Source organism: Mus musculus, chromosome 13, assembly GCF_000001635.26.
Source record: "Mus musculus strain C57BL/6J chromosome 13, GRCm38.p6 C57BL/6J".
Classification (NCBI taxonomy): Eukaryota; Metazoa; Chordata; class Mammalia; order Rodentia; family Muridae; genus Mus; species Mus musculus.
This window is the reverse complement of record NC_000079.6, coordinates 31,902,402-31,926,119: the sequence shown is the minus strand read 5'-3', so window position 1 is coordinate 31,926,119 and position 23,718 is coordinate 31,902,402. Positions and strand designations below refer to the sequence as shown.

General features: G+C 40.8%; 1 protein-coding gene across 2 annotated transcripts in view; it reads left to right on the top strand.

Annotated features, from left to right (window-relative positions):
* Gmds (GDP-mannose 4, 6-dehydratase) overlaps positions 1-23,718 on the top strand; it is a 519,180-nt gene that overhangs the window by 412,643 nt on the left and 82,819 nt on the right. For both annotated transcript variants that reach the window (XM_006516656.3, NM_146041.2), the window contains one exon: positions 8,404-8,500. In XM_006516656.3, the coding sequence (XP_006516719.1) occupies positions 8,404-8,500 (97 nt within the window). The remainder of the gene's footprint in view (positions 1-8,403; positions 8,501-23,718) is intronic.

The following is a 23,718-nucleotide window of genomic DNA, read 5'->3' as shown; positions in this document are numbered from 1 at the left end:
TATGGCCTTTTGCAAATGACCTACATCAATCCTGAAGTCATAGCAGCATGATCAAGATGAGACAGATGTGTGCAGAAGGACAGACTGAATCCAACTCTTACCCAAATGGGAGATCTGGATGGTAGTTGAGAGGAGGGAAAGCAGCCTAGGTGGGTGGGTCCCATGAGAAATGCACCACAACATATGCCAATAAACTGTGTTTGCCAGGCAAGCTGGTGAGCTGGGTGGACCAGCTTGACCACATGGGCACACAAAGAGCTATGACTCCTACAATCCCCTCTCTTCCCCAACTACTGCCCACTCAGCTCTCTGCTCTTAGCTCAGACATTTTCCTTTGCCAACACCCTCAGCTCAGCAGCTCTGCCTCTTCTGGGCCTTAACAGTATCCTGTCTGTCTGCAGCCATCATTCACTCAGGGGATTGTGTGGCAGTAAACTCTAAGCTCCTGAAAGGCAGATCTCAGGTCTAGTACCTGGCTTAACAGAGTGACTGGAGCACAGATTTGTAGAGATGAGAGGAAGGCAGATGTGTATAGAGGTCACTACAGGCCATGCTGGGGTGAGAGGCATTCCTCCCCCAGACCTGCAGGAAGATTGACATTCTGCTTCTTGTGAAGCATAATAATTCTACCTTTTCCCCTTGGTGTGGGTAGTGACACCCCAGCCAAATAAAAGAAAATAAGTAAAGTAAAGCAAACCTCACAGTATGGTCAGCAGTCCTGCCAATTCGGGGCAGAAGCACTCAGAATTCTCTGCCTGCAAGTTTCAGCTGAGGAGAATCATCCCTGCCGTCTTGTTCTTTTCATCACTTGCCATTCGCTCTATAGGCACCCACATCTTTTCATACAAAGCAGTCTGATGTATTTCCTGGAGATAAAGCATAAGAAAAGGTGATTTGAAAGTGCAGTTTCCCTCTTCAGCAGTGTCTCAGTCATACTGATAAAGGATGAGGAAAGAATGGAACATCTTTATTAAAAATGTTAGGCATGACCTATTCTCACACACACACACACACACACACACACACAAGTGCCCTTCTCATAGGGCACTAGCCCCATCATCTTTGCTAGCCACAGGAGGAAAGGCACCTGAGTCCAAGCTGATGCCCCACCCCAAGCCCTGGCCTTGCTGTCTTGGTTTCAATGCCCCTTGTCCTTGTGGCTCCCATATATCATTCAGCCCTCAGGACTTCTTTGTGCTGTTTAACCAAGTTCAGGTGTCTGATAGGTGGCAGAACGTAACAGTTAACATTCTTAAGGGCCTAATACAATAGCAGGATAACTGTTAACAGTTAGGGAGCACCTTGTATATTCAGGCTGATTTAAATTTTACATTTTGTCGTTATTGTTCACTAACCACAACATAAACAGCTGGACTTCTTGCTGCCAGAACCCCTTATGGGAGATTATTATCTTTAATGTCATGGGAGAATTCTGAGGAGGGATAAGGAAGGCTGTTCTCTATTTCAGCATCAATGAGAAAGAGTGTATGTGGCTGATAAGCCGGTATCTACAAAGGGCCAAGAAGACAAGTACTGTTTTCTAACATCAGGGGCAGGCTACGGCTAGGTCTGGTCACTCCCCTCTCTTCTCTCTGGAATCAAGCTCTCCTTCTGCCCTCCCCCTGACATCCCCAGGATACTGGGCCTGAACCCCTCTAACCCACACTGTTCTTCCTCCCCTTGCCCTCTACTTTGACAATAGGCAGCCCAGAGTCCCTTTTCTACTTCATTTCAAAACTTCAACATCCTGTGCCAACAATGTTTCTATTAGTCCCTCATTCTCCTTCATTTCTGGCCATTGACATGGGATATTGCTGCTAGATCTCTAAGGTCACACTGTACCATTGGCCTGCCTCTTACAGGCAACTCCTCCCCAGGCTTCTTACAAACTCAGCCTCCTGCCTGCAAGATGTTTCCTCAGGTGCTATAGCTGCCAGCATGTTGATGCCTCCAAAGACATTAGCCTACCCCTTGTCAAAGGCAAAATTTCAGAAGACCTAGGAGGAGTCAGAAAGCCTATACCTGGCGAAAATTTCTGACTAGGACAGGATGAAGTCCCTCATTGATCATTTCAGAATGTCTTCATATGCCATGGAAAAGGACTGCCAGGAAGAGCTGGCCTATCATGGCCCAAGCCTTGTCAAGCTCATTATTTATGATTTTCTTACTCCATTTCTTACTTCAACTTACAAACTGTTAGTTGTTTTTGTTGTTGTTGTTGTTTTAAGCACATAATTTAATCTCCATTCTTTTCCAAAAATTGTCACAATTCATACCCCCCCCCCATCTTCTCAGCCAGCCTCTTGTGTTATTAGGAACTCTCAGCATTTTGTGTTGGAAATGTGTCTTGTTCTACTCTGGTAAATAGTCTTGATTTAGTTATTTACTCCATTCTACTTTTCTTTCTTTCTCATATGGAATATCTTTCCATTTACACCTGTGCTTCTAAATGATGTGATTCCGGGTCTTGGTTTTCCCCCTTTTAGGCATTTATCTGTTGGCTTTTCTTGTCCAACATGTCAGCATTGTTTTCTCTTCCTACATATGCCCCAAACCTTCATTTTCTTACTACTCTATTGTTTAATTTTTTGTTAACTCAATACTCTCTTTTCATGACTAAAACCTTCAGAAAAATATGACCAGTTTTGCTTTTATGACCAATTATCATTTGCTTATCATACTCATCTTAGATGTATTTTGTCCTTTTGGTTCATTTTCTATGTATTTATCACTAACTTTACCCTAAACATTGTACTCGCTTTCTAAATTACCTATTAAGGTTTTCAGATCACCCGTGTTAGCCTGTTTGCCATGTTTTTCTCAAACAGAAACTTGGTCTGACTCAGTCTGGACTGGCAAGAAGATCAACATTCATAGACTTCTGCACACACATCTAATAAGCTCACAGCTTTTCTCTTAAGTTGGAACCCCTATTTGCTGACAAAACTCCAGGTATATATCAAAATATCCTCTAGTGTGTCTCAGAATTAGCATCATACACTCACTGCTTCCAGAGTAGGAATAATTTTAGTTCAGAACTTTGGAAGCACTCCTCTATTACCCTTGTATTTGCAGTGTTAAGCTGAGCCTCCAGGAGCAGTCTGACTCCTGGCTTTGTTTCTTTATTCAGAAATGTGAGAGTTCATGTCAGGCGGGGTCTAGACCCGCCTATGATGTGGTCACTCTCTGTCTACAAATGCATGTGCTTCTGCTCTGATCAATTTATTTTAAGATAATTCACTTTGTTCTGATTTTCTATATTTTCTTCCCAGAAATCGTATTATACTACTCCCCTATACAGTTTTGAAATTCTCTTAACTTCCTTCTTCCCTATGATAATTTAGCATGTCCCATTTCTTATGCACTATCGAACTGGAAATTTATTATACTGGCTTCTGTTGAATTTTCTTATCTTATGTCTATACGTTTTTGTACTATTTTTTAGGAGAGATCTTCAATTTTGTCTTCAAAATCTTCAATTTTGAGTTCCTTGTTTTCTTATTCAAGTTTTAAAATTTCTTGTGTTTCAAGAAATTTTGTACTTTTTCTTTTAAAGATTTAATTATTTTATGTATATGAGTATACCATTGCTATCTTCAGACACACCAGAAGAGGGAATCAGATCCCATCACAGGTGGTTATGAGCCACCATCTGGTTGCTGGGAATTGAATTCATGACCTCAGGAAGAACAGTCAGTGTTCTTAACTGCTAAGCCATCTCTCCAGCCCTATATTTTTTTTTTAAATATAGTAGTTTTTACTATGTGTTTGCTAGCTTTACTATGTCCCTGAGTATATGAATGGTAGTATGTGTGAAGGTTTAGTTTAGTTTTTTTCTTAATTCTTTTCTGCTCATTCTATTTACTCCAAGTGTTTTCTGTTTATTTTCTTGCTTGCTTTGTCATAGTTTTTTCTTTTGTTTTGTTGCTCAGCCTTCCTCAAAATATGTGGTTTTTCTCACTTACCTGGTCTAGTAATCCTTGGCTTTCTGTTACATTTGAAAATGAGGATTAAGAAGCTAAATGGGAACTTTGAAGACATAGTTAGAACTTACCTATAGTTGTGTATGTCACTATGAGGTGGCCTGACATGGCCATTGAGGTATAAAGTCTGATGCCCATAGGACGCTCTCTTAGTCTACTCCATGGAAGGAAGTAGACCTGACTGCCATCTGCTGGAATATGGACAAGAATCTCAGTCCTCAGCATTCACTAAATTTCCTCCATTTTCAGTGTCTAGACCCTCCCCTTTCCTGGATCTGTGACCTTCAGGCCAGTGACCTTCTTCATCCAGCTGGGTGAGGCCGTTGCCCAGTGGGAAAACATGAGGAGATGAGGGGCTAGCTGCTCTCCCTGAGCATGCTGGGGTTTCTGCAAATGCAAACAGATCCATTCTCAGGTGGCCCCCTGTGGCTCCAACTGAGTCTTCAACATTCATCCTCATGTCTCATAACTTCTGAAATTTGAGTCTTCTAGTCTCTTCCCTGTTCTTTCAGTACTTGTGAATTTGTTAATTTTGAAAGGAACCTGAAGACCAAGTGAAATATCCTGTTATTGTTCCTCTTCAGATGCTGGCCAGTCTTCCAGGACCCCCTCTTGTATCATTTCCTAAACTAGGCACTGACTCCTCCTTCATGTCTGAGGAATAAATATTGAGTTTCTGGGACATTTCAGTTACTAAGAAAAGTGTTGCCTCTCAAGTCATCAGGTGCAATTGTCCTGAAATTGATTTCTTGGTTGGCCTTGCTCTTGTTACCTCAACAGGACTTTTGGATGACTAGATTTCTTTTCTTATTGTGCTGGGGATGAAAGCCAGGACCTTGAACATGAAATGCAAGTGCTGTACCCTGAGCCACAAGAAATTCCTAGCCTCATAAGTTAGTAGTTTTTTAATGTTTGGTTTTAGCACCTATTATACATAATTATATAATAATAGGCTTCATTGTGGCATTTTTATATACTTGTACTGTGCAATTTTTTTTTATTATATTCAGCCTCATTACTTTTTCTTGTTCCTCTGACACTCCTACTGACCCCCCTTCCTCTTCCTATCTAGTCTCTCCTATTTGTCGTGTGTGTGTGTGTGTGTGTGTGTGTGTGTGTGTGTGTCTGTGTGTCTGTGTGTCTGTGTATCAGAGAGGGGAGGAGGCTCAATAGTTTTCACTAGGGCCACTTACTGGAACATGGATAACCATTTGTTTACAGGAGAATGAGTACCTTGCCAGTGGCTTTACCACTGAAGGAAATAGATTAATAGGACCTCATTCATTGGAGTGATTGTGTTGTTCCTCCAAAAAGTAAGTTTTAGAATTGAATTATACAGGATCCTTGCCTAAGGAGCTGCCAATCTAAATTAGTAAGTAGTAATTCCTGTTAACTAGCTGAATCCTGTAGTCCCTGTTAAGACATGGTCATTTGATTGACACTGAAGTTCTGCTTTGAGTTACAACTTCACTTGGTACGACAAGTTAGCTATGACGGTTCACATATTAACACAAGTGTTTCTTGTATTGTAACTGAATGATTTTGACCCTTGGCTGAAACTTTTGCTTACTGCCCTCATGAAGATCTAGTGCAGGTGAGAAGGTGGTTTCTTTGAACTTGTTCTGCTATGACCCATTTCATGGCTCTATTTGCTTCTTCAGTATGGCTGAATCAATTATAGAGGGCAAAATAGTCTATTTGACTGTAATAAACAGTTTACAGGATCGAAGACCAGAAGATAGTGCTCAGATAGCCACAAAAAAAAGGCTTCTTAGGTACTTGGACCACATGTGCCAAACACATTGTAACCCTAAATCTGCCTTTGCATTTAATAAGCCCCTGCGGTGGGGAGGAGCCTTCCCCTTTTAGCTAGTGTTACAAATCTCAACTATTTGCTGTGATAGCAAACCAACCATGAAAAACAGTAGTCAATTCTAAACTCTTGTTTATAACAATCAATTATAAATAAGAATGAAATGCTGGCCAGCAAGGTGGATCATCCGGGAAAGGTGCTTGCCTCCAAACCTAATGGCCTGAGTTTGATCCCTAGAATCCACATGGTGGAAACAGAGAACAAACTCAAAATTTCACCAGAGTGCCACACACCGATATAGATACACACACGGTAAGTAAATAAATGTAAAAGGAATAAAAATGTTTTCTTTTGTGACTGTAAAAGATGGCCATGGCCAGATCCACTGAATCACAGGAACAGCTCTGACCTTGGCTGCTTTTTCTGCCCTTGAGAAAAGGTTTTACAGAATGAAAGGGTGGTTTGGAAGAAAAGATAGTGATGTGGAAGAAACAGGGTCAGGGGAAGATATGTAGAAGAAGGAAGGGTAGAAAGGAAGGATATGTAGCATAGTGTATGTAAAGTATAGTGCTCAGAGTGTTTACACTCTGGGTTCTTACAAACAGGTTTGCAGTCTATAGGGCTGAAGCTTTTTGTCTGCCCTCATTTCTTTCTGTGACCAAATGGCAATCTGTCTGGAGGCCTTACCAAGGATTTAGGAGTTTAAAGGTGGGGAGAGGGCAGTGGGGGGATCTTTTTAAGTGTGCATGTATTTATGTAGTTAGTGTGTTGTGTGTATTTGTATTTTGTGTGTGTGGTAAGGAGCAGGGGGTATTGAGTATGAGAGTTTATATCTATGTGTGTTTGTGTGTGTGTGTGTGTATGTGTGTGTACAGTGTGTGAAATCTGTGTGTATATAGTAAGTCAGTTTGCTTGTCATATATTAAATGCTTAGCTACAAAGGGAAAAGAAAATGTTTCTGTTAACCCTTTGGCTCAGCTAGAGATCCTGTCGTAGAGGTATCTAGGACAGTTAGGACTGGGTCTCTTTCTACAGTATGAAATGCAGACAAAAGATGCTTTGAAATTGTCTGCTTTGTGTTACTTGTCTGACAATCTATTCAGCATTAAAATGTTAAGCCTAACTAGTAGATTACCAAATGCTTCTTTCTGTCTTAGTTGATCAAGATAAAATTCACAGGACATGACTGCTTATATAATTTATATAGTTCAACATAGTGTCCTATTACTATTTTCTGTGTATCTGCCTTGAGCCCACTAGGAAAATCACAAACCAGCAAACTGAGTGTTTCCTCAAGAGACAAATAGTTCCCCTCTGCTGCCAAGTTTATCTCTTGGCAGAGGTGACTTGATAAAATATTCATATAATTCATCAAAAATAAAGTTTGTGAGCCTAGACTGTATTCAACCTGTCTTGATATATAACATTCTTCAGTATTTAAAGTTCATTTTTCAGAGTAATCTGTGACATAGTCAAGTAACCATTGACTGTTCTGTTCTTCCCTTTGATCCTTTCGGTCAGTGATGTGAGGAGCACACAAAATTGCCCTGCGTTGAGTCCCAGCTGATAAAGCAAACTCATTCTAAGGATAAGCACCGAAGCCAAACATTAGTCAGATTTCTCATTTCTTTTCTTTCCTTGCCAAAGAAATATTTTTTGTGAAAATAACTTAAACCACATCATATATTCTTTTATTGGGGTATTAGATTATAGAAATCCCAAGGTCAACAGCAAATCAGGAACTTTCTCTTGTCTTCTTTCTTCAGAGATGGAGAGGTCACTATATTGCCCTTGAATTTAAGACCCTCCTGATTCAGACCCCAGCCACCAGGCCCCAATCTAGTTCCATTTAGTGAAAAATAAGAACATAAAGCAGATTAGTAGAGTTTCCCATGAGAAGCTCTTGAAGCCTAGGAGCCTCTTATGCAGCCCACTCAGTGTACCCCTGGAGGGTCATAGTGGCTCCTGATCGTTGTCAACTGCAGATATTTAGTGAGGCAAGCTCCAGTCTAGGAACATCCCAGCTGAGTCAGGGGAAATCTTGCTAGAGGACAGGAAATGAACAATTAGTTGTATGATTTGGTGAGGCTTCATTATCTGTGGTGAGGTGGTGAGGCCTCCTTCACAAGGACATAATGCAGGGATGAACTATAGAGCCAGCAAGGTACAGAACTTATCACCGAATGGGGTGCCATGGACTCCTACTAACTGTGCCTAACATATGAAAGAAAAGGGTGGGTAAATGACAAAAATTAATTCATAATAAATGTCTAAAAAGAATAATTTTTAAAGTATAAAAATTCTTTGAGATCCCTAAAAGTTATTCAGTTCCCCCCACAATCTATTTATGTCTAAAGTCGCAGTTTTGAATTCATCTTGATATTCTTTAAAAGGAAGCAGGGTGGGGGGTTAAACTTCCTTTCAAACAAATACAGAAAGTTTTGAAAGCCACAATTGCTCTAATAACAAGGTTTAGGGCGGGCCTGCCCCTGCTGTTAATGTGCTTATGCCCTCCTGCTGGGAGAAGACTGGCAAGCCATCCTGAGCATCACAGTATGGCCACATGCTACTAAGCAATTAAGAATTGATTGTTTGTCTTCTTTGCAGGTGGGAAGGAAAGAATGAAAATGAAGTGGGCAGATGTAAAGAGACCGGCAAAGTTCACGTGACTGTGGATCTGAAATACTACCGACCGACTGAAGTGGTAAGGACTCCCTCACCACCCAAAGTGTGGCCACCCTTGGCCAGCTGGCTGGGAAAATTCCCTCCTGGAATGCCTGCTGCCAACCTTCAAAGCTCTCTAATACGCCTCTCTGGCATACTCCACAGGGCACTTCCCAAGTGAGAATACAGAGAATTAAGTTTGAGATACCATTCTCACCACAAAAATCTATTGCTGTATAAAGAAAAACAAGAATAAAATACACCCAGGAAAATACTGATTCCAGAAATGGAGATCATAGCTTGGACAAATCTCATCTCATTGGTCTGGCTTGCAGAATAATCCTTGATACCCATAAGATGTCTGCTTTACCAATCCCTAGACCTGTATGTAGGGATTTTAGAGCCAGAGGCCATTTTTCCCAGCCTCCTGTCTCTTGTTCACTGTGTGTGCATACTCTCCCACATATGCCGACTAGCCTGCTCATATATAGTCACATGAGTCACACCACTCATGAAAGTGCTCCCCTACCCTGTAAGGCTCAGCTCAGACAGCATCCTCTTCATGGATCCTTTTCTAACCAATGTTCTACTGCCACTAACATTTCTCCTGTCTTTGTCATTACCCTGAACACTCTAGGACATTGGCTCTCAGTCTCCCTAAAGCTGTGACTCTTTGGTGCATCTCCTCACATTGTAGTGACCCCAATCCTGGAATTATTTTTGTTGCTACTTCATAACCATAATTTTGCTACTGTGATGAATTGTAATGTAAAAATGTGTGTTTGACTATGGTCCTAGGTGACCCCTATGAAAGGGCCATTTGACCCCAAAAGGGGTCATGACCCACAGTTTGAGAGCCACTGCTGTAAGACCTGTTAGAATCATTTGTTTTTGTGTTTTCCTTCCTTTGCCAGATTCTAACTTCTTTGAGGATAGGAACTTTGGGGAGGAGGAAAAAGACAAAGGAAGAACAAGATGGTTGTTTAATAGTGACTGACTGGTCAATAGACAGAGAACTTTCTAAATACATAAGTTTCAATACTAAGAAATAATTTAGGAGCCAGGGAAGTGGCCCAGTGGGTAAAGGTACTTGCTGCCAACGCTGATGACCTGAATTTTATCCCCCAGGATCCAAAGGGTGGGAAGAGAGGACTAACTTCTAGAAGTCATCCTCTGCCTTCCACAGGCATGTGCCAGACAATATGCATACACATATATGCAACAATTTTTTAAAAAGAGAAGTAGATTGTTAATGTCAGTGGTGTACACTGTTAGTAGGAAACATTTTCCTTTTCTAATTTGATAGCACTGCTTTGACGTGATCCATATTCATGATGACAAAACTAAAGGTGTTTAAAATGGAGTATTAAAGATAATGGCACAAGGTGTCTTCAGAGAGAAAAGGTCAAGGTGTGTCCAGTGAGTGGCTGTGGAATGGCACCTTTAGAACCTGTTTTCTCTGGGAAAAGTCAGTGAAGACAGATTGAAAGTAAAATGTACGCTCATTAGCCATCCTTCGAAATGTGATGTTCTATGCCCCTCCTTGCTACCCTCTCCCCCTCCCCAACCCCCGAAGGCCATACTCAAGTTTGCCTCTAACACAGAGAAAGAATCCACACAAAGGAAGTGAACAGTGGCTTGGGAGAGGTAGGCCATTCAGTCCTGCATTACCCCCCCCTCCACGGGCGTGGCCAGGCTGTGACACAGAGAGTGATTGTTCTTAGCTAATGGTGAGTGGGTGTGCCTATGAGAGGATGTGCCTGTCCCTGGGGGAGGAAGAGACTAGCCATGCTGCTGCTGACACAGCAAGGACCTCCTCTAGACTGCCGGCCCTCTGCACTCACTCCCTTGGCATGGCCAAGGGCTGCAAGGGCCTCATTTCTCTGAAACTCTTTACAAGTCATATACACGGACAAATTTCTGTTCTCACTATTAAAGATGGTTACTTCAAAGTAAAAAACTTTACCATGCCAGCTAAAGCTTGTGTTCTCACAACAGCTTAAGCATGCCTCTGTCTCTGATACCAGAATAATTTTAAGAGCAAGTCATTAAGAATAGCGTGTCTGTCATTCTAATTTAGGCAAGGTGTGGCATTGATAAGGACCAGAACAAAAGAAGGCAGAGAAAAGGAAGAGGACCCTCTAACAAGACTGTTCTTGAATCCCCACCAATTCCTGCCCCACTGCATCCCTCCCATCCCATCCTTTGTTCATTCAAATGCTATCATCATACCTGTTCTGCAACTCTGTTGACACCAGCATTGTGTGAATGTAGAGTGGTGTCTGGTTTCATATGCACGCTTGCTGCCCCCTTTCCCTTGGCTGACTCTCCCCACAGATTCTCATCACTACCAGATTATAGATCCTGCTCTGTGTTTCGTCTTTTCAAGCCTCTAGGCTGCATTTGCTTCGTTCCCCACACTTCACCTTAATATTCAGTTGGGCATGCTTTCCTTGCATAGTGAAACTAAACTTTTAACCCCATTCCTCAAAGCAAGTTCTCTGAAACTTGGATCAACCTGAAGTGACAGGCTTTCTGTGGAGTTGCCTCCAGGGTGACAGTGTTCTTCCAGTTGAAAGGTGACTATATTATAAACAAGCTTTTTCCAAATGGGAGCCCTGTCAGCCGTAGAAGTCATTTCCTCTGAACCTTGAGAAACACTAGGTCCCTCAAAGGCTGGCAGCTAGACCCAGTGGAGACATGAAATGAGCTTACTCTGAGAAGAAAAGGGAGAATAGTGCTTCTTCTGTCCAAACATAGTCCTTTCTTCTCAGAGTTCCATCTATCCATGTCCCAAAGGCTTCTTGTTAGGTTTCTTGGGATTCTTTTCACAAGTTAGCAAACTTGTAAAAGTTTGTTTTCATCAGATTTGATCATCTGTCCTTCAAGATCTCCATCATATACAGGTACTCAAAGGCAAAGCATAACCTAGGGCTGAGGGTATAGTGCAGCCTCACTATAAATTCTTGTCTAGCATTCATAAGGCCCTAGGTTCAATCACTACACTCCCAAATAATTAACTAAAGTTTCAATGTATTCATTCTATTTTTAAAAGCATAAACTATATCTTCTATGGAATTGGTTCTAGAATGATCAAAGAAAAAAATAACATCAAGAAAAAATTTAAAACAAGACGTAATAAGGACATACATACACATCATATATTAGAACAATGATATCTTAGAGCAAGACAAACATAAAATAAGAGTTTTATGTTGTTGTTTTTCTAAATTAGCTGTGGTCTGATCTGACAAGGCATTTTCCTCAGCAAAGGTAGATATTAACCTAAGAGGCCCCTGATGAACCTATAGGACACAGATATATCCACGTGTGCCAATGGTTATTCTCCTCACAGATTGCAATACTACGAAACCTTAAACCTTGCTTTTGTATTAGCATGAAGGGTATAGAAGGTTTTTCTTCTGTATCAAGGACTCCAATTTGTGATTAGAGCTGAATGGCGCCATATCTTTTATACTCTACCTATGAGTCTTTATGGCTCCTTTGGGTGCTGAGGAGTTTTGCTTCCTGATAAATTAAGCTGTCCACTTCCCGTTGCCCCTGAGCTCCAGAGAATTTGGTGATGGCAATATTGAAACCTGACTTGTGTGACACTTGAGACTCCTGCTTTAAGCTGAATCATAGCTCAGTGGTAAAGCCCTTGTCTATATGTACAATGCGCCATTTTCCATCCATAGACATGTAAAATAAAATAAAATAAAACATTACTGCCTTAAGTATAATTTCTTTACATGTACTTAGTAATATACAGATTTATTACACAATACTCTCATTTCTGTCTTTAATATTTTTACTTTTTATATTTGGGTGTTTAGTTTGAATGTACATATACCCCAAGATGTCCATGAAGGTCAGAAGGCAAAGAAGAGTCCCCTGGAATAGGAATTACACTCACTTATGAGCTACAACCTGGGTCCTAGGAGTCAAACCCAGATTCTTTTGGAAGAATAAGTATTGCTAATCACATAAGTATTGCTAATCACAGAACCATCTCTGCAGTCCCAGTGTGTTTATTTCTGGGAAAAAGTATTGTATTTAAATGTGGGCTTTAAGTCAGAGTGTTTCCATTTAGTACCTGTCAGTTATAAGATGTATATATAACCTTAGGCAAGTTCCTTACTTAATTTCTCAATGCTTCTGTTTCCTCACTGTTAAAAATAGGATTGATTAGAGAATTCCTTTCTAAGAATTATTTGAGGATGAAAGGAGTCATTTATAGAATCTGTCAAGCAATAAATATCTAATACCATGCCTACATTCATTTCTTATTTATTCATTCCCTAAAGTTTATGCTGTGCTTTTAGACCCTGATAATGCAATGGTAAATAAGACTGACTTGCCCCCAATAAATGTAGTAGATGTGCAGCTGTGGTCAATCACTAGAATCCAGACTTGAAGAAAGTAGACTGTCACAACCCAAAAACTCTGTGTGTGTGTGTGTGTGTGTGTGTGTGTGTGTGTGTGTGTGTGTGTGTATACTCATGTGAACATGTGTATCTGTTAAGTTATATAAAGTGTATATATTTTGTTCTTTTTTGGTTTTCATTTTTTCTTAACATTCAGTAGCTGTTCAGTGGTGGAGACATATAAGAGAAATATGAGTATTGATATTAACCTAATACTTATAGAACCATAAAGATGTCTTTTTTGAAAACTTTTAAGCTGAAAAATTCCAAAAGGAGATATTAATCTAGCATCCCTCCTCTTGTGCCACTTTTTAACTGTATCAGTGTGCGCTTGTGCACACACACACACACACACACACACACACACACAAAAGGTATTTTGCTTTGTTTTCAGTTTCACACAAACTAAAGTACGTTTTTCTTTTTCCTTTTTTTTTTCTTTCAGAGAAATTTAGGAAATGAAAAGAAGGACCAAAATTAAAGTATTTTTCTTTAAAAAAAAATGGTTTAAACTTTGCTCTCTGCCATTTATTAGCATTTTTCTCTCACGATATCATTACTCTTTAACATTCATTTTCCTCCCATTGTGTTTTCATGTCCTTGAGTATGATTGGTTTTGTTTTATTTAGACATCTTAAATTCATCTCTAATGACTATATATATTGAGAGGGGAAAATACATGGATTAATATATAGAACTGAGAAGGCAATAACTTCAAAGAAGCCCAGCAAGCCAGCTAAAGCTTTTCTCCAGTGACAGCATGTGGCCTGTTCCTAATCAAATTACCATATGCTTGTCGAGTTGTCCCCTCTGCCCCCCATAAACTTTTCCTAATATTTTTCTGTAAATGATGTTAAGCTAAATGGCCTATAATTGCTTGCTCTATCTCATAGCCTTGTTTAGAATAATGGTATGTAACACTTTCCAGACCTCAGGAATCTGATCTGTCATCCGAGGACTTGTGTAAGTAGCAGTCAGAGCGCCCCTCCACTCTGTCTCTAAGTACCTGGGTAAAGCTCTTGTGTGCTGGCCTTTTGTCCTGAAACTCCCCTTCCCTATACCGCTGTTCTCACCACCTTCTCACACTTGGCTCTTAGGGCAGGAAATGAGATCCCTCTGTGCTATGCCTCACCCCAGCCCTGGTGGTGGTCAGCCGATGGCTCAGGTCCTGATCCTGTGACCTTAAAGTTCTCATGCCCCCTCCACTCCTGCTTGCTTTTGTTCCTTCCTTTGACTGGTGAGAGCTGGGGTCAGGGACGGCATAGAGACCTGATTATGGGCTAGCTCGTCTCTTCCGGCACTGCTAGCCCTGTAAAAGAAGTTAGGCTGCTGGTTCTGGAAGGTCCTTTGCAATTTTAACATCCTGCCACGTACTGTTTTCACAACTACATGACCATGGTGGTTGAAATACTCAGTAGTGCCCGATTATAATGCTTCCTCTTCTGAATTATTCTCTGGCCTTCCCACTACTTGATTTTATAAATAGTTTATATCTCTAAATCACTGTTTATTTTTTTTAAGCCTCCCTCTTAGGCTCCTCATCCTAATCTTTATATCCTTCCTTAATCACATTGCCCTTTCCTGCCCCTTTCCTTCCTTGGACTTAGAAGGAGCTTTAAATTTCAATCTCTTCAGTTGATTCTCAGATATTCCACTGTGTGTTTTCTATACTTCATAAACTCGCATTGAAACCCCTCGGGGCATATACCTTTCCTGCTAAAGCTTGTGATCATTCCCTGGCAGCTGGCCCCCTTGAGAGCAATTCATATCTAATGAAATAGCAATTATAACTGTGTACAGAGTATAGTGTCCTCAGCTTTTCTCCTGCCTCTTGTATATTTTTCTTATAATATCATTAAGGACTCAAAAAATCTGTCTATACAGATATATACATTCCATTACCTAAACTTTTGTTTTTGATTTATCCTTAAGCTTAGCTGGTATCCTTATTGTCAGTACTTTTATAACTTGCATCAGTAGAGAATTTCTGTCCCTTTTTCCAGTAAAACAAAAACAAACAAACAAAAATCTTCATTTACAATCCTAATATACTAACTGCTTCACACCTAAAAAGTAATTTTCAAAATGTGCTTTAGCATGTGCCTATTAACTGCGGGGAGAATAGTTAGCCTAAGCTTGACTCAAGCTTCTTAGCTCTAATGTACTATTAGCCTCTCCGTTACTGGGGCAAACACCTGTGAGAAACGGTTTAAAGTTGGAGGAATTTATTCTGTCTCATGGTTTCAGTCCATGGCTGGCTCACCCTGCTGTTTCTGGGTTTGTGGTGAAGCAAAGCACCATGGTAAAGGGTGACCTAGAATAGACCTCTGAATGACAGCCAGGCAGAGAGGGAAAGGAAAAGGAATAAGAGAGGGCAGAAACAGAGGGGGCAAGGTGTATCACACGTGACCAGCTTCCCCTAACTAGCCCCACTTCCCAATAATGCCACAAATCTATCCGTGAAATAATCAGTTGATTAGATGGGAGGCCTCCAGATCCAATCAGCTCCCAATGACGTACCAAGTCTTGCAACAAAAGCCTTTTGAAGGACACGTCACACAGCAACCAAAGCACATGCATCCCCTGGAGCGCTGCAGTTTCCTCTGGGAGATCCGTCTGTGGCCAGGCGATTGTACCATCTTTCTCATCCCAGCAATTATTCTGAAATCTAAAACACCATTGGCTGGTCTTTAAAATCAAATATGTTCTTTCTGTTCTACCATGCCATATAAAATAACTAATAATACCATCTAAAATAACTAATAATAAAAAAGAAAGAAAAAAGAAAAACCTCTGTCGATAGAGGCTTAAGCAGTACCCCCAGAGCTCCTTAGGACTAAACCACCAATCAAAGAAAACACATGGTGGGACTCATGGCTCCAGCTGCATACATAGCAGAGGATGGCCTAATCGGTCATCAATGGGAGGAGAGGCCCTACGTCCTGTGAAGGCTCTATGCCCCAGTATAGGGGAATGACAGGGCCAGGAATGGGAGTGGGTGGCTTGGGGAGCAGGGGGAGTGGGGAGAGGATAGGGGATTTTTGGAGGGAAAATTAGGAAAGGGGATAACATTTGAAATGTAAATAAAGAAAATATCTAATTAAAAAATAAAAAAGAATTATTGTCTGCAGTACTGCGATAGCCTTCTCCTATTCTATCTGCCTTATGGTTCCAATAAGGTAAATTTTCTTTTCTTCTTTTTCTTGCTTGTTTGTTTGTTGTTTTGAGGGACAGAATTTCTCTGTGTAGCCCTGGCTGTCCTGGAACTCACTCCGTACACAATGCTGGCCTTGAACTCAGAGAAACACCTGACTCTGCCTCCCAAGTGCTGGGATTAAAGGCGTGCACTGCTGCTGCTGCAGCCGCCACCACCCACAACCCACCCTGGCTAAGGTTATTCTTTACCAGATGTAGTTTCTTCACAGCATATTCCTTTAGAAACAGTTTTATTTAATAATTCATTTGTTTATGTATATGTATGTTTTGTTTGCATGTGTGTCTGCACACCAAAAGAATGCATGAGATCCCATGGACTACAGTTACAGATGATTGTTAGCTGCCAAGTGGGTGCTGAGAATTGAACTCAGTGCCTCTGGAAGATGAGCCAATGCTCTTATCTCCTGAGCCATCTATCCAGGCCCACTTTGTAAATAGTTTTACTGTCTAGGTACCAACTACCCTGAGTCTACTAAATACTAGTCTACTAGCCTGTGTATCTCCTTTGGGCTCTACCCTGCTGTTATTCTGATGCTTTCTCTCATCTTCTTGCACTGTTGTCTCAGGACAGTCTGGTTTCTTCATTTGCTGTTACCTCTACTAGCAGAGTTGAGATGCCATCTGACAAATTTGTCATAAAGCTCCAATATGAAGCATCCACAAACGATTATTTTTTGATTTAGCTCTGGTCTACTTCCTAGACAAAAGTGTTCAACATGTGGTTCCGTTGACCTTTATTCAGGGAAAAGCATCGTCCTTGATAGCAAATTGAGTGTGTGTGTTTTGTCATGCAGAGATAAAGGGCTGGTTTCCTGGCTGAGTCAGGTGTTCCTGCTTCATGAAAACTGGTTTGAGAATGTTGGACTAAAAGCCTAGCCTAGACTAAACATGGTTGAAGTACACATTAAATTCTAGGCTTTAGTGGCCATGAAGGAATCCTGTAATATATGGATGTTTGCCTCTATATGTACTCAGTGCCCTCAGAGGCCAGAAGAGGGCATTGGGTCCCATGGAGCTAGAGTTATAAGTGGCTATGAGTTGCCACTTGGGTGCCAGGAATCAAAACTTGGTATGCTGGAGGAATAATCAGCACTCAGCAATCATTGAGCATCTCTCTAAAGTCCTGTGTTGATATTTAAAACACCATTCCAATTTATTTTCACTTTCTCAATATTTAAAAATACAATATGCTGTATATAATTGAGGTCTTAGAGATCCAGTGTTTGTTGAATACCTTTCATGGAAACTATTTCCAATCAGTAACATCCTGAAGCCAAACAGCAGAGTCTACAGAACTGCAAGGGAAGATAAATCACTAACATAGAGCAGTAGAGGTGAGAAAAGCAGGCCATTGCAAAGATAAGGCTATGAGATTAGAGATTACACAGAACAGCAGCATGTGGAAAAGCAGCCTTAGCAGAGAGTCACCAGTACCAGAGAATGGGGGAGTGGGGGCCAGCCCAGATAAAAGGTCAAAGGGAAGACTGATTTACAGGAGGAGTGGCTTTGTCACATTCACCTCGGTGCCTTGGAGATATCCATGTGGCAAGAACAAGGAGGCAGACTGGGCTGGAAGCCTCCAGTAAGGGAAGGAGGTCAAAACTAGGGCTAGACATACAAGAGGCAGAAGTGGAAGCCATTAAGATGAACTCCCCAGAAGCACATTTCTGGAAGATGGGGGAAGAAGAGTACAATCAGAGAGTTAGTCTCAAATCCAGGCAGACCTGAAGTCCAGGAGGTGAGTCTGAGAATTCTTAGATTTCTTAGAATTCTTAAGAATTCTTAGATTTAGGCCAGGCTTGGTGGTGCACACCTTTAATCCAAGCACTCAAGAAGTGGAGGCAGGTGTATCTCTCAGAGTTTGAGGCCAGCCTGGTCTATTTAGTGAGTTCCAGGACGGCAAGGGCCATGTAGAAAGACATTGTTTCATAAACAAACAAAACAACAGGTGCGCGCGCGCACACACACACACACACACACAGAGAGAGAGAGAGAGAGAGAGAGAGAGAGAGAGAGAGAGAGAGAGAGAGAGAGAGAGAGAGAGAGAGGCATTTGTACCCTAGGTCCACTGGCCCAAAAAAAACTATCTCCTACCTACCCTTCTGCCTTCCGGCTCAAGGACAAAGCAAAGGGTTTCTATTAGTAGATAGGGACAACCCATCCCAAGCAAACTAACTTCCAGAGGTAAGCAGGTGTCCTACTATTATTATACCTTACCTAGAAGTTGGGTTGAGAATGTTTTAAAGTTCTGAAAATAAAAGAGCTATATAAATATTAGTTTCTTGTGCTCTGTATTATCTTTTTCATTAGTATACTTGTTAATAATTATCCTCCTTATCAACATTTACTCTTGTGAGGTCAGTAGTTATCAAAAGACACCCTCTAGAACTTGAGATTCAACTCCTGAGATTTTCTTCTAAATACTTGTTTTGTACGTAGACAGCATAATACAGGAAAAAAAATGGCTACTCAGTACTGAGAGATCTCTGCTTCTTGAATCTGGGGGTAAGAAGATCATGGTAAAAGGTAGGAACATGTTGGGCTGTTAACCCTCCTCAGATTCTACCTAAGCTGCATCTCCTGGACTCTGTGAGTGAATGGTGATAAGATTACATTCTTACGCTGCTAGAATAGCCTTAACATCGCCATCAGGGAAAGCATTTACCCAGGACAGTTAACCAGCACCCTTTCACCTATGGCTCATCAGTGTTCTAAAAACGTGTCTGTGCTTGTTGCTTGTGCCTTAATGATGTCCTTTCAATAATATAAAATCTATGTTTAGTTTCCTATTGCTACTATTTCTAATTACCAAGAATTCCTATCATTTTTACAGAAGTGGGGTCAGAAATCCATAACATGTCTAAGGTCAAACTTAGCAGGGACACATTCCTTCTGGAAGCTCACTGGAAGGTTTCAGTTTCAAAAATGAACAAGTTCATTACTAGGACACTCATTTGTTGTTCAGAAAGCCTGTCAGAAATCACTTTGAGGAGGAAAGAAGGACATTGACCCTGGCTCATTGTCCGTTGATTTATTCATAATACCCACTTTTACACCATACAAATGGTAACAAACCTTCATAAAGTCAGAGAAAGATTTCCTCAAAGCCCCAGGACTAATTTGCTAAGGAAAGACAATTTGAAAGTAGGTTTGGTGAATTTTCTATCTAAAGAGAGTTAGAAGTCAGTAAGGGAAAGGAAGACTGCTTCCAATTGGATAGGAGGTACCATTATTATACATCAGCAGTTAGATGCAGACTGCCAGGAACCCTAACAAAGGAGGCTGGTCACCATGTCTCCCCACCCACCCTTGCCTAACCTCCTACATGGCCTGAAGCAAGTCCTTCTGTCTGTACCTCTGGCCAGTATGGCCTTCTAAATGTCCCTCCCTTTCATTCGTACCTTCCTACTTCCTATGGCTTCTTTCAGTCTTAGCCTCCTTTTGTTCTGCCCTTCTCTTGGGTTCATGCTGAGTCTTAAGCAGCCATCTTGTACAGCATATGGCAGAGCTGCTTCTGAGACCAGCAGCCTGTCTAGACAACTGCCATCAGACCCTGGAGTGCTCAAACCCCTGAGAATGGCCCCTAACTTGTCCCATTAAGTCAGTTAAACACTTTTGTGTTTAAGGCAGATTCTTAAACAGTTCCCAGCTGTTCTAGAAATTCAAAGGCAGAGTGGAGAGAACCCTCTTTGCATGGGAGAACTGTTTATATCAAAAGCATGAGTCCTTAATAGTCTTTTCGATAAAATCATGCTAAAGACTCTAAATTTTCTCTTTTACATATTTCTCAACGTCATAATAAAAAGTTTCCCTCTCTTCTAGAGATTGTGTTGAGAATAAGTCGGATTCCAGGTGTGCTTCTTACATTTTAAATTCAGGTTGTTTCCACTGTATTTTAAAAATAGGAGAGAAAAAGGTGTTCATAGCATCGCTGTCTGTTAGAGTGTGGGGTGTATGTAAGTTTTCTCTGAGACAATTTAATAATAAGAGTTTCTTGTTTCTTTTTTTTTTTTTTTTTTAGTTTTTCAAGACAGGCAGGGTTTCTCTGTATAGCCCTGGCTGTCCTGGAACTCACTCTGCAAACCAGGCTGGCCTCGAACTCAGAAATCCACCTGTCTCTGCCTGCCAAATGCTGGGATTAAAGGCATGTGCCACCAAGCCTGGCAAGTTACTTGTTTCTGAATGAGTCTTCATTTTAGATTATGAGGAAGTGCAATAATCCCTTACTGGAATTATATTTGAAAGAAAATATAGTGATAATTTGAATATACCTTATTTCTTACATTATAAATATCTAATGCATGTCTCAGCACCTTTTTCTCAATATCCATACTTTAGTCAATCTCCTAAAAGCTCCTGATCTCCATTTAAATCCTATCTTCCTCCTATGACATAACAATGGGAATACTCCAGCAATCTCAATGGACACCTTGTAGAAACGGGTGGATTCTCAGTTTTGAAGTACTGCACTAACATCAGCCCCTTGGTGAAGCTATCACTACCTCAGGCTAAGTCAGCTGACCTCTTGCTGAAGCACTTGCCCCATTGTAGTAGAATGTGTAATTTTTGCCTGGGAGGAGAATGATAGTGATGGCCTTGATGAAAGAATGTGTACTTATCAGCAGAGAGCCACCCTCATGGTTTCCAGTCAGCTCCAGCATCACTAATGTCACTCCGAGCAGTATATTAAATTATAATAAAACTTCAAATAGTAGAAGTAAGAAGAAATTTCTCCTGGTTTTCTTTTTTAAATTCTTTATTAAAATGACTGCAGAAATTCTTTCCAGCCTTTAAAATATCCTGATTCTATCTATCTTTCTCTTTTCCTTATATTTTTCTCTGGTAGTTCTTTTATTTTGTGACCCTCACCTTTTAGCATTTTTACAGAAGTTCCCTTCATTTTTCTTCATATATTCTAAAATTATGGCTTCATTAGCTTTCCTATACTCAGCCTTGTAAATTTCTCTTTAATTTATTCTATTCATCTCACACAAGCTCATCAAAGCCGGATTGATTCTCAGTTCTTCAACCCTATTCTATAATTTCATCAAAGCAGGGTACCACTGCACCCACTGTTGATGAAAGTATGAGGAAACTCTGTGAACAGTCTGACCACATCTTTGAAGATTAAGGGTACTGTACCAATAGGTACAAAAGGCATCTTATGTGATTACTATCTAAAGAAAGTTTTTGCTAAAAATGTTAATTTATAGTAAAAGCATGAAGAAATAACTCTGCTGGATCTACTAATCAGATGAATGGAGGGGATATGGGTCAAAACAGTTTTCTTTTGGTTCCTTATGCTTCATGCTGCCAGGCATGCCTGTTTGTTTTACATAACATGGGTTAGGAAGTGAGTATGGGGCATAGGGAAGTCCGTTGATCCAATCCTGTTTTACTGTTGGTGAGATGAAATACTGTCTTGGTGAATCAGCACCTCCCACTTGTCTTAAAGGTAGGATGGTTGCTTATGCCAATGCATTGTCTTCTCATTCAGCTGGTGAGGAGGGGAGTGGGAGGCAGCCACAGGGAAGAGACTCTGAACAAACAACCCAAGCCCTGGATCCCAGTGTGGGTGGGTAGTGGGTGCTGGGAGCAACCAGAGTTTGTGCCCAGTTGTCACATGTGATGCTGAGCAATCACTAAGTGATTCCAGAAAGGAGGTGAAAAGATAACATAGGAATTCACTGGAGAATGAGGGCATTTCATCCCATGCAGAGAGCAGTGGCTAAGGGAGTGTTTTTAATCGTGGTCTCATTTAACTCATCTAGGAAAAGACTAATGCCTACCCCATTGTTCAGGTTTATCTGCAAAACATAACATAGAGTTAGTTGCTAATCTGTTCCGAGTTCTCCCAATGAGTTTACCATGGTTCTTCCAACTCCTCAGCCTCCTGTCAATCGATGGCTCTGTGTAGTCTATCTTTACAGAATTATGTTTTTTAGAAGCACAGATTCAATGCTGTAGTTTTCAAACAGCCTTATATATCTGTTCTTTGTCCCCATTCACTGCTGAACATTTGTCAGACGTTCTGTTTCATCTTACCTTCTTTTGCCCCTCCCCCAACTAAATAATATTTATATTGTTCAGCTACCAAACTCTGTCAAAATCTAAATTCAACAAAAAAAGTGAATTTATAGTAAAAGCATGAAGAAATAACCCTGCTGGATCTACTAATCAGATGATTTGCTTACTAGAAATAGTCTCCTCTCCTTTACTGCCTCTGTGTGTGTGGGGGGGGGGGGGGGAAACGGGACTATTTTTCTAAAACAGCTCTTTCTTAATCTTTATATTTTATCCTCCAGTGTAACTTTATTTTTGGACCCTTTGAGGTCACCATACATTGATTTATTCTGCCTGTTGTATGTTTGAGTGACAGTTTGCACCACAACTCGCCTAGGAAAGTATGCTAAGATTATGTTTTATTTATGTGATCCATTGACAATAATGTTGGTTTATTCCTGTAAAGGAAACAGTGAAAAATATTTCGGTCAAAATAATTAGGGGTTGAGGTGGAAGGCAGCATTGCAAAGTTCTGTATTTGGTTATCTGTATCTTCACCTTTGTACATTATCTCAGTTTTGCCAGCATTTAAGTTAAGAATGATGATTCTAAACTTCAGAGAAGCAGTAGGAGATTAAACTAGTGTTTGTGAAATGTGTTGAGATTCTATAATCAAAGATACTATCGAGAAGTGATATGATTGCTCTCAAAGAAAAGAACTCCTCAAAGGAGTCTGAATTCATCTACCTAAATTATCATCATCTTCTCCCTCTCTCAGGAAGCTTCAGACTTCTGATCTCTTTTCCTCTCTTGAGCCCCGAGTCTGTTTCCAAGTGTTCCGGAGGGTTAAAGAGGAGGCCACTCTTATGGAATCATAAATAGAGATGTGTCAGGCATTAGTTAAAGCTCAAGTTAGGACTTAGACAAGGTTTGCAGGGTGTGTTCTATTGACTATGCAGCAAAGCAGGTATCAGATAGCCAGCATGTTATGTTAGCCCCAAATGCTCACAGTCATATTTTCCATGCCAGAAAAATTTGACCTTTTACCTAGCTCATCCCATGTAGCCAACAGAGACATTGATCTACACTTCCCCGAAACTGGCTGAAAAGATGGCCCTCCCGAAGTTTCCCAAGTCACTTCCAATGCAAGAAAGGGAGTAGCAAGCAGCTTAGTGCCTCAGAGGCAGATAAACTGATAGTGTAGAGATAAGCAAGTGAGTGTGAAGAATGCAAAGGGACACCTTGACACCACAGGCCAAATACACAACAGGTTCAGTATAAACAGGACCAAGATGGGTTTCTCTTTTATTTCCCACCAGAGTATTTCATTGTGAGTTAAACTTAGAACAACTGTGAATATGGTGTTTCCCATGAATTCTTAGAAAATTACCCAGAACCCCTTGGGCAATATTACCAATTTAAGTAGAATTACTGCCATATTTTGTAAAAGGTCACCACCTTAGTCCATAGTTCTTAGGGTGGTCTTTCAGACTTAGGCTGAAAGCTGTTAGAGCACACTTCACCAAGGTTTGTCCTTCTACCAGTAAGGCAGTAACTTTGGCAATTCAAATTAACAAGAGTCTGAACAGCCAGCTTCAAGGCTATCCAAGCA